The sequence below is a fragment of the Phalaenopsis equestris genome, unplaced genomic scaffold (genome assembly GCF_001263595.1).
Source record: "Phalaenopsis equestris unplaced genomic scaffold, ASM126359v1 Scaffold000123, whole genome shotgun sequence".
NCBI lineage: Eukaryota > Viridiplantae > Streptophyta > Magnoliopsida > Asparagales > Orchidaceae > Phalaenopsis > Phalaenopsis equestris.
In genome coordinates, this window is record NW_018164565.1 from 916276 (window position 1) to 928191 (window position 11916).

At 33.5% G+C, this 11916-nt stretch overlaps 1 protein-coding gene across 1 annotated transcript; it reads left to right on the forward strand.

Moving 5' to 3' along the window:
- The first annotated feature begins 326 nt into the window (after positions 1–326).
- Positions 327–11708, forward strand: LOC110021150 (profilin-2). The gene is made up of 3 exons (XM_020719525.1): positions 327–600; positions 9922–10059; positions 11235–11708. Exons 1-3 carry the CDS (start codon positions 478–480, stop codon positions 11367–11369), a joined length of 396 nt encoding a protein of 131 aa, XP_020575184.1. The 5' UTR covers positions 327–477; the 3' UTR covers positions 11370–11708.
- The last annotated feature ends 208 nt before the right edge of the window (positions 11709–11916 follow it).

Here is an 11916-nt window from a genome sequence, read left to right on the forward strand (position 1 = left end):
ACCAACCACCGGAGGCCACATTGCTTGCCGATGACAAGTATGACGACGTGGCCATAATGATTAGTTGTTCGGAAGTATAGTGTTCGGAACGAATATTTTCTTCTAATACGGGGCAACAAAAAATTATAATATGATGACAATTCTTATAAATAACAAATGACACTTGTAACATTTCTATCTCCCAAATTCACACCAAAATAACATCATCATTTATTATCCCACAAAAACCTTTATTAGATAATAAAGAACCACGGACGCCAACCGAATTGTCCAATATAGCTAATCCAGCGTAGGTGGCATCCAGTCCTCCCAGATCAAATATTCGTCCTTGAGCTGTCGCGATACTTTCATCAGCCGGTTTCTCTATTTATCACCGCACCGGAAGGAACAGTGAAAGCCCATCGCCCAAAGGTTTTCTTTTTGTCCGAACCAGCGAGAGAACGAGAGAACGAGAGAGCGAGAGAGGGGAAGGAGAAGATGTCGTGGCAGGCGTACGTCGACGATCATTTGTTGTGCGATATCGACGGCCAGCATCTGACGGCCGCCGCCATCATCGGCCATGACGGCAACGTTTGGGCTCAGAGCGAAAATTTCCCGCAGGTATATCGTTTTTTTGTCCTTTCGATCCTTTCTCTGCGTAGGTGTGTGATTGATTCTGATCAGATCTGTTGTTGCTGATTTGATTCAAAGTCTTAATTTTTGTTCTTAGGCCGTGAATTTGCTTGTATTCTATATAGGTTTTATGCTTTTTTTTTCTCTCAGCACAGCACGAGTGCTGGTTCGGGTGATCAAGGAATAGCGTTTTGATTTTTTTTGATTTGTGATCCATTTATGGTGGTGTGGATTTTATTTGATTGTTTATTTTGATTACAATTAAGTGTTTTTGGGAGGTTTCTGAGATTTGACGATCTGTAATATTTATTAGTTGAGCTGTTAAAATGATCAACTTATTGGAACATCCTTGTTTCCTTCCACGGAGCTACAAATTTTTTTACCGTGTCCGCAAAACTGATTAATATACCTTACTGAGTTTTCGGATGCTTGTTAAAAATGTTCTGCGAAGTGGCAAATAAGAGATGGTTCTGCTCCGTAGTTTTGGCTATTATGTGTCTGAGCTGATTCTGCTATATCGTTTTAAACTTTATTATCTTCCTTAGCGTGATTCAGATTATTTGTGAAACTATTATAATCGGGTCATTATATTGTAAATGATGTTTCTAAACACTTTCTCCGGTAATCGGCATTGAATCAGATCTCTTCTCTCGCGTTTGTATGTTTTTACATCATTTATGGGAAGTATATATCTTCAAAAAACTAGTAAAAAATGTTTTTTGATGTTGTCTAAAATGCTCTGATTTTCTGTAAATGTGAAAACACTATGGAGAGTTACATGCAAGTTTGGATTTCCAAATGACCATCAAATTCACAGTCTTGGATTCCAAAATGTTACTTTTGTACATCTATATCATAAGGCTTGTTTTGTAAATACCATGCTTTTAATGAAGCGGTTACTCACCATATTTAAAGTTGATTTTCCTTCTTTTTGAGGGGCATCGTCAAGGAGAAGGTAATTAATAGTTGTATTACCTGTTGATTTTTTATTTGGCAAAAGTTGTTTCCTTTGAGCACCATCATTTTTTTATTTAAATTTTCAATTTGTGCAAACATCAAGATGCTTACTTATTTGATGAAATGTACTGTGATCTGAGGATGCATAGGTCAAATGGCGAAGGTTCTAGGATCATTGCTTTTTTATGGAATTGGAGTGGTAGACCCATTGCATTAGGGCTTCTGCTTGATGCAGGGTTCAAAATGGATTTATGTATGCGGTCTTACCCTGCGTTATAGAGAGTTTATTTCCATGACTGTAGAAAATATAGTAAGATTAGGATCATTGCTTTTTTTATGGAATTGGAGTGGTAGACCCATTGCATTAGGCTTCCTCATGATGCAGGGTTCAAATGTATGCGGTCTTACCCTGCATTATATAGAGTTTATTTCCATGACTGAAGAAAATATAGTAAGATTAATGGACAAGTGTAGAAACCTAATGATGTTCAAGGATTACTATGAGGCACCTGTAATGGAAGGCTCTAAAGAAAGGCGGAGCAAGCATCCCAAATAAACCTCAAGATAATACAGTCTCTTCAAGGTAATGCATAAGATTAAATCAGTGTTCAAAGTGCTAAGCATAATGTGATATGCAAGGATTTTTTTTTTTAAAATTTGTTAAGCTACTTCTTTACTAACTAGAGCACCCCTTGATATAGCACCGACACACTTCTAAAAATGTGTTGTACCCGTGTCAAACACATATTAGATACCGACATTTGTTCAACATGTCCTAATGCTTGTTCAACTATACAATATGTGTGAATTTTTATTCCGATTCTAACATACTTCGGAAACGGCTTGACAGCATATTGGACATGAGTTCTACACGATTTGAGGGAAAACGGGACACAAGAAGTGAAAAATTATGAATATATGTGTAGCCCTAATTATATATCATATTTAGAGTGCCTCCTCAGTTGTCATGTTCAAGCTTCCTCTAACATCCATCAAAATCAAGCATTGAAGGTGCATCCAAAATTCGTCAACGCCTAGCATCATTAGTTCCCTCCTTGTTTGTTGAAGCTGAGCATCAAAGGTTCATTTTGCAGTAATTGAAGCTGAGATATGTAGTTCTCTTTTGTTAATTGAAGTCGAACCTGCACCATTAAAACAAAAGTTGTAAACTTCTTTGTCGTAATCTAAGTAGAAGTCAAACATGTTTGTGAAATCCAATCCAAATACCTCACGAACTTTGTGAGGATTGCGCTAAAGCTTCTATTCATTGAAGTCAAGTGGAGTCACAACCGCTCTAGTTTTATCAGTGATAATTTATAATTATTTTATTTTTACTTTTTAATGATTTAATAGTTATAAATATATAGTTTTTCTAATTCTAAAAGTTAAATTTTAACTTAATTAATTAAACAAGGTGTAATCATAGGATATTTTAAATGTTAGTAGATAAGTTGGAAGAGTTATTTTGAAATATATTATACATCAAAATTTGAAAATTAATTTTTATAAGCATGAGGTTCAAAAATACAAGCTAAATTTAAAAATGTAAATTTTATTCTTACATACTTTGTTTTATGTCTCTTTCATAAAGAATAAGAGAAAAAAATATAATATTAATAATTAATTAAATATAAAAATGTGATCATGACATGTCATGTCTTTTTTTTTTCATTATGTCGTGTCACCGTATCTTGTAGTATCCATGTCTTTGTGTTTTTGCCCTTGCTTCATAAATATATAAATTTTCAATTTGTGCAAACATCAAGATGCTTACTTATTTGATGAAATGTACTGTGATCTGAGGATGCATAGGTCAAATGGCGAAGGTTCTAGGATCATTGCTTTTTTATGGAATTGGAGTGGTAGACCCATTGCATTAGGGCTATATATATATATGTAGCAGTGTAATTTTAACTGACCAAATTTAAGTTTCATTAAATATTAGTTTCAACATATATAATGATACATTTAATAATAGTTTTTTTTTTCTGTACTAAGCCAAAAATAAATTAAAGTTAAAAGTATTGTAATGATGAAAGAATAGCTAAAAATCAAGAATACTCATGAGGTTGTGTAACTAAATAGAGGCCAAGAGGGAATGGAGTGTGAAGAGAGAGAGGATATGAGATACGAAGAATCACATAGAGATATTATTGAGAGCCAATTTTGACAAGAAACTTGTAAGTGGAAAGCTTCTAGGATTGGTGAAAAGAACAACAAAAAGTGCATCAGAAAACTATTGGGCGAGAGATATCTTGAAGGGTATCCTTATATCTTGAAGGGAGTTCTTATGAAGTGATTAGCTCCTAACAAGATAGATTGGATGACCAATGAGCAATGCCTCATCGACTATGAGAACCATTGAGGAGAAATGAACATTTGTTGAGTCGGAGTTGAGTTTGAATTGCGCTTTTTTGTGATCTTGTGTTTTGCTGGTTTGCTCTACATAAGGTTGGCATATTGTTTTGCTTTGTTCGCACTAACATTATATTTGATACTAAAATTTTGCAGCAGTTATATTTGGTATTGATGTTCATGATTGCATTACATGATACATACACATCAAGACGCATGCATATATGCATTTATAGATGCATGTTGTTTATTCATTTTTGTTTAGTACTAACATTATATTTGATACTAAAATTTTGCAGTAGTTATATTTGGTATTGATGTCCATGATTGCATTACATGATACATACACACCAAGACGCATGCATATATGCTTTTATAGATGCATGTTGTTTATTCATTTTTGTTTAGCAATCATGATTATTTGTTAGCTAGACATGCCTAGGAGTGTAAACGAGTTGTGTCGAGCTCAAGTCATGCACTTATCGAGCTCAACTCGTTTACCAAATTGTGAGCTTGAGCTTAAGCTTGAGTCAGAGCTCAAGCTAGGCTTGTAAAGGTAGCAGCCGGCTCTCGTGAGCTTATCGAAAGATGATCGTAAAAGGTATTGGTGGCCGGAGGAGGATGATGCCATGAAAACTCACTGAAAAATGTATTGAAATTACTAATAAAAGGCTTATCGAGCCGGCTCACGAGCTAACGACTCCAGTCGGGACAACCACGAGCTCGAGCTTGTTTTATAAACAAGTCCAAGTTTGAGCTCAAGCTCAAGCTTGTGGCTCGATAAGCTCGGCTCACAAGCTCAAGCCGGCCGGGCTCATTTACACCCCAAGACTGGTGCCCTCCAAATATTTTTATTGGAGAGAACTAATTGCTGAAGTGATTGATTCTGGCTGATAACATGACAAGAAATTTTGCTTGTCCTGCCCAGTTTTCAGCATCATTATTGTTGCTGCTTTTGGTTGGCGCAGCTGAAAGAATTAGGGGCATTTACATACATATCACACAATTCTTATGTATTTACACATCTGACACCTAAAAATTAATATTCCCATGCATGCCACTCAAATCTTTAACATGCATAAAAATACCTCCATCATTACCTTTTTAAAAGTTAAATACACCTTTTCACGCATAGGTTTGTGACACCAAGGTGTTATAAGTGTAAATATCAAACTTCGGGTGTTAGATATGTAAATGCATAAGAATTGTGTAGTATGTAGGTAAATTTCCCAAAGAATTAAAGACTGCTCTGATTGATTGTTCCTGTTCAGTTTTTAGAGCACTGGACAATTGCGCTTGAGATGATATATTCCTATGCAAAGGATGAGTGCTCATTTGTGAGGGCATGTAACATAGCATATTTTAAAAGCTTTAGAAAGAATTATGAGCATGAAAAATTGTGAAGTATTGAATGGTTGATACTAGTACTCAGAAAGTAAGCGATATTGCCAAAATTAAGGATGATCACAGCAAATTTTAAGTTAGATGAGGAAATAAAGCCCTTATTACTACCTGATAAGTTTGTTTTTATTGGACCTGACGTCTTGAAACCTTTTGAGTCAGGTCTTTGGTCCCAACATTATTAACTGATTAAAAGCGAATCTGTATGAGAAATTTTGAAAGATATACTTAAGAAATATTGCCATATTGATCTCTTCATGAACTTATCTATATGACTTCAAGATGCTGTTCTTTATAAAATTGTAGTTTGTTGGAATCTTTAGAGTTGTCTGATACAAAGGCATTTTTGCTTTTTTTTATTATTATTATTAAATCTTGTAATTGCCTTGCTTATGAGTTGATGGTTAGGTTGGGTGTAAATGGGTAATGTTGCATGGATCTTTCGAACTTGGATAGTGACAGATCATATTCTATTTGAGACTTTCATATTTATATTTGTTTGGAATTCACTTGTAATTATGTAGTTTGGCTTTGTTGATTCATTACTTAAACCTATTAAACACTTCGCTTTTCTTCATCATATTGTTTTAGAGTGCTATTGTATTAATTTTTTTATCAATTATCATATTAATCACATGTAGGGCTGTCAAAAAAGCTCATTGTTCGCGAGCAGTTCGTGTTCGATTCGTCAAAGAATTCGTGTTCGATTGGTTCGATAAGTAAATGAGACGAACATGAACAATTTTTTTCGTTCGGTTAGTTAAACGAACCAAACACGAACAACGATGCGTTCGTTCATGTCATTATTATTCGAAATATAAAATAATTTAAAATAATTATATATAAAAAATTATTATATTTTAAAACATTAAATTTTATAAATTATAATATATAATAGTAGGGATTTCAAACTGGCTCGTCGTTCGCAAACAGCTCGTGTTTACTCGTGTTCGGATCGTTCGTTAAGAAATGAACACAAACAGTGACTTCACGAATAATTTCAAACACGAGCTTATTTCAAACAAACTAAATTTCAAACAAACCGAACACGAACACAAGCTCTGTTCGTTCGTGTTCAGTTCGTTTACACCCCTAATCACATGAACTTCTGAGTGTTTGGTTTGTTGGTTGATTATTGGAAACTGTTATTGAAAGTAGACCTGTAATTTTTTGGTCTCAGATTTAAGAATCAAATCTGATTTCATTCAACTGGAATGATAAAAATTGTCTATTTAGTTTGAAAACTTTATATCATTTATATTGTTCTTACAACCCTGGATATGCTGATTGGTATGCTAAGTGGTCCAAAATAATTGTTTTATTAAGATATTTACGTGTAGAAGATCGAACCACATGATTGAGAATGCTTTAGGCTGAACATATTATAAAGTATTTGCTTTGTGAGTGACCTTCCTTTATTATTCAAAAAAGGTATGGTTGCACTTGTCTTAGTACAAGAGAGAAATCTCTATAAAGCATGGATGCGGGCATCACACTTTGAAGGGAGGCTTGGGTGCATAAAATAGGCAGCACATGTGCTATCCTGCTATTTTGAGTTTGATCAAAATTTTTTGGATTGATGTATGTGCATATAATAGGCTGATGCTATCCCTCGTGGATAAGACGAGAGAAAAAGTCCACGAAAAATTTGAAACCTTGGAGTCTAAAGGTCTTCATTTGAGTAGAACTAGAACTAAACACATGGAATGTAATTTTAGTAGTAGTAGCTTTAGTGACCGAAGTGTTACTTTGGGTGATCAAATTATCAAAAGGTGTGAACAATTTAGGTATCTCGGGTCTGTTGTTCAATGCGATGGTGATATAGATGGGGATGTTAATAGTAGGATTCAAGTTGGTTGATTAAAGTAGAGGAATGCTTCGGGCCTTTTGTGTGATAGAAAAGTACCGCTTAGACTGAAAGGAAAATTTTATAAGATGGTGGTGAGACCTGCAATTCTCTATGGCGCTGAATGTTGGCCTTTAAAAGAGAAGCATAATGCTGAGTTAAGTATTGTCGAGATGAGAATGATTAGGTGGATGAGTGGCTTTACACTTCGAGACAAAATGCGAAATGAATATATACGTGATAGGGTTGGTGTAACTCCTGTGACAGACAAAATTAGAGAGAGTCGTCTTAAATGGTTTGGTCACATTAAACGTCAACCATCAGCTGATCTGATTAGAAGATTAGATGTTTTAGATCCGACTTATGTTAAGAAAGGTAGAGGTAGACCTAGGCCTAGGAAGGCTTGGGCTTATTACATAAATTATGATCTTAATTTATTAGAACTAGATGAAAATATGACACTAAATAGTACGCAATGGAGAAAGGGATTCATGTAGCCGACCCCACATAGTGGGATTAAGGCTTTGTTGTTATTGTTATTGATGTATGTGCAATTTACTACCACGAAGTATTTTAGTATCTCAGTAAAATTGCGGCGTTTGGAAAATTTGTCTTTGGAATGAAATATCCACAAGCTATAATGTGGAGTAGGTTCCTTAATTAAGGAGGAGGCACAACGGACTACTGGTGTTGTAGCTTTGTCAATAAGATTGTTTCAAATCTGGTTGTTTTCTAATGGTTTAACTTACCAAAATAGAAAGTGTTTGTTTTTTATTATTGTTGATTGTACTAGTACTGGATATGAACATTTAGGTGATGACTCTGATGAAGAGATTTAACTGATGTTTAGTGAAGAAGATTTCGCTTGGGGTATCTTTGCAAGGATTAGTGGTGTCTATGAAACAAGCTATAACATCTTATAGACTATTCTAAAGCGAAAGAAAATGCAACTTCATTTAGGCTGTGAATACTTTTTGATGAAGATGTTGAAAGATATGATGAAGATTTTGCTATGGCACATGATAGTGAGGAATCTGACTATTTAGATTGATGATTATGATAATGATGGCAACTCTGATTAGGATGGGTAGTGTAATTTACCAAATTTAAATATTTGGTTTGGATTGAACCATTTCATATTATTGAATATTGGTATTGTTATTTTTTTATTATATTTCTATAAGAGATTCTAAATACCATTGCTTTACATATTATTCTATTATTCTATATTGTGACAACCATGATAATTTCATTCGCCGATCTAATTACTTTTTTCCTTGATTGTTTTATTTATTCAATTTTTTTATTCACTTAAATGCATATTAAAATTGAGCAAACTAATTTTCTAGGTATGATTTTTTCTAGTTTTAAGATAATTTCTCTTTTAGTTCGTTAATTTTAGAATATTATTAATGATTTTTTCCCCCAAAAATGGAGAGCGCTATGCCATAAATCATGTGAGAATAGCTCATTGTTTAAAGGGAATTCTCTCCATAGTATTATGGTTCAAAGGGGACTCTTATACCATAATACGACATTCTCCGTGAAAAATAATTGGTGTAATACATTTTGCAAAGAAGGAATATTTATAACCTCTTCTTTGGAATAGTTTCAGGTCATTTTTTCTGTGAGGAGCTTTTAGTACCTCATTTGGTTAAGATATGATGTATTTAGCCTAAAAGCTTTACATATTGGATTTAAACTCCCAAGTTTGCTGGCTCCTATAAAACAATGTATCAGTTTCTGGATGCTGCTGATGAGATGTTCTTTTATTTTGTTAGGTTCTCTGCTCCGAATAACTTTCAGTTCCAACTTCAGCACAGAGTTTTTGTGCAACCTAGGTTACAATTCAAAACAGTTTTTTGTCCATTTATTTCTTTTGTTTGTGTTAGTCCACGCCCTTTTTTTGTAGATTTGTGGATTCTCTAATCATTCTGTTTTTAGTTAAATTAGCTGAAATTAGTTGCAATTTAATTTAATGTTGAAACTAATTTTTCAAATCATGCTTTAGTCCTTTGTGATGAGAATTTTTTTTTAGTAGATGCCAATTGTTTTTGGTGCCTGCTACTGGTTTGTAAATGGACGACTCGCTAATATAGTTCTAATATCCTTTTAAAACGGATTACCTGACACATATTGTTTTTTCTCCCGAGGAACATGTGAACTGATTCTTGCTAATAACCTGACACATCTTGTTTTTTCTCCCGAGGAACATGTGAACTGATTCTTGAACATATCCAACATTTTTTCAAATGGAGATAAATAAAATATGATGTGGTTTTTTTGTCAGAACAAATAATGGTGCTCTAATATTTTATCTTCTTCTTCTGATCCATGAGAGCTTAGTTGTCAAACTTTGGATTATTGTTTGCATTGATAGAAATTTCATGGATATGCGAATCATGCAATATTTCTACAACTTAAATAACTTAACAGTTTGTATCATCATATATATTTCTTAGGACAGCATAGACGATGGTGACTGTTATATACCTAAACTGCTTTCAAAAGATGCCAATGTCAATAGTATTAATTTTCTATGGCTTGACGCAAATTGTGATACTATAATTATCTAGGCATATGTAGAAGATTCAAATATCAAATATTCTGTTTTTATTCCGTAATCTTCCTCTATTATTTATTGTTTATTGGAATAAAATTTTCAACATTAGAATTGTGAAGCTGATCCATTTAACCTTGTTTTTACTGCAAATGCCTCCTCTTATTGTGTTTCTTTGTTTGATTTTCAGTACAAGCCTGAAGAAATTAATGGCATTATGACTGACTTCAATGAACCTGGACATCTTGCACCAACTGGTTTATACCTTGGCAACACTAAATATATGGTTATTCAAGGTGAACCTGGGGCAGTTATTCGTGGGAAGAAGGTAAGTTGTAAGATTCTCTCTTCTAATTTTTGGTTGATGCATGATACATTAATCCAGATGGTCATGTAAACTAATAAGTTATAAGTCTTGCCAAGATAATGGTTCAACAAAATATATTCAATTGTATAGAACTTTGTCCCTCAAGAAGCTTTTTCTTTGTTGAGTCTATGATAATATTTTTTTTCTTTTTTTTTTTTTTTGGGGGGGGGGGGGGGGGGGGGTGGGGTGGTTGTATCTTGTATATTTGATAAAACATTTGTGAAAGGATCCATGGCTCATTGGTTAAAGGAGATGATTATATCTTCAAGGTCATGGGTTCAAACTGCATACTTAACAATTTATCGCTCATCATTCAAAAAAAGTTACTTTTTTATTGGTTATTTTTATTTTTATTTGTTGAGGTTTAAGAAATCATCAAATTTGTGGAGTGTATAGTATTGGTTGCAATAGTGTATTATTTATTTATGCAAAATATAAAAATTGATATTCAATATTATATATTGCATTCATGAGAAAACAAGAGAAAAATATACACACAGCGCATGGGTGTACACAAATAAAGAACTCTTTGGGTTGTTTGGCTACTAATCGAATACTTGAAAATTTATTTGATGGATGACTTCGTTTCATGAGAAGTTAATTATAATTTCAATTTTTAAAACCTTTAATATGGCTTAAAATTCAATAAATTCATGTATTGTAATTATTCTTGCTATTTCTATTGCTTGATCCATGGTTAAATTATTATGAAGGCGAACACCTTGTATAAGCCCACTTTCACACGAGGGATAGGAGAGCTTTTGTGTCATTACCCTTATTTTCCTTATTATATGCACACAAAATAACGCCAAGCAATTCTTGGAAGAATAAGATATATGTAATAATTCCTTCTGATTAGGTGTTATATAATAATTTCAAAAAATATCACTAGTTTCATTAATTCTAGAATTTAAGGTTGTATTGCACTGGGCAAAATTTAGTAGAATTAAAAAAGTACTAAAAAAATTTAATATATATGGAAGTGTTTCATATAAAGTATATGGAAGTGTTGCATAGAAAAATTTATGGTATATGGAAGTGTTTCATTGTGAAATGCTATAACTATGTTAGACATTTTTTTTTATTTTTCAAATTAGAATCATCAAATTTGTTGTTATTCTATGTACTGCTTGCAGGGATCTGGAGGCATTACCATAAAGAAAACAAACCTGGCTTTGATCATAGGCATTTATGATGAGCCAATGGCTCCTGGACAGTGCAATATGGTCGTTGAGAGGCTCGGCGACTATCTCATCGAACAAAATTTTTAAATTTGCGTTGCATCACATCTTTTCACAGTTGTATCTCTTGAGATTTTATTTCTTCCACATGTGCTTGCTGCATCTACACCAATGAATAATGGACCCCAAATCATTTTGGTTTTATGGGGAACTTGTGCTGAATCATGTTCCCCCATTTAAGAGTCAAAATAACTGGTTTTCTCGCTACCTTTGTTTATATTTGATGGCTTCTGCAACTTGTTGAATGGCGTGTCAATGGACGTGTGATTTTTCATTTGATATTTTCTAGGAATTGTTGTCAGTGATGTCGTGTAATAATTGCTGCATTTTTCACTTTTTTTTGGCTATTATTGGTGCTTTATTATTATACCCCTCATTTTGTGTTTTGATTTTATGCTGGCCAACATGAATGGCTGCCTATTATTTGTTGTGCACAAGTTTTAGCATGCAGGGTAAATTATGTGTTGGATGCTCATTAGTTTCCTTGAAATGTTGTGAAATACACTTTTTTTCATGTGTAGAAGATCATACAATGTAGAATGCATGTAAAAATTGAAATTTGATTTTTGCATATGTA

What these genes read in the sequence shown, in the direction of transcription:
- LOC110021150 (XM_020719525.1), top strand. Translation starts at nt 478, where the DNA reads ATGTCGTGGCAGGCGTACGTCGACGATCATTTGTTGTGCGATATCGAC. An exon ending in AGAGCGAAAATTTCCCGCAG is followed by an intron (nt 601 to 9,921) that starts GTATATCGTTTT and finishes TTTGATTTTCAG; the next exon opens with TACAAGCCTGAAGAAATTAA. An exon ending in CAGTTATTCGTGGGAAGAAG is followed by an intron (nt 10,060 to 11,234) that starts GTAAGTTGTAAG and finishes TACTGCTTGCAG; the next exon opens with GGATCTGGAGGCATTACCAT.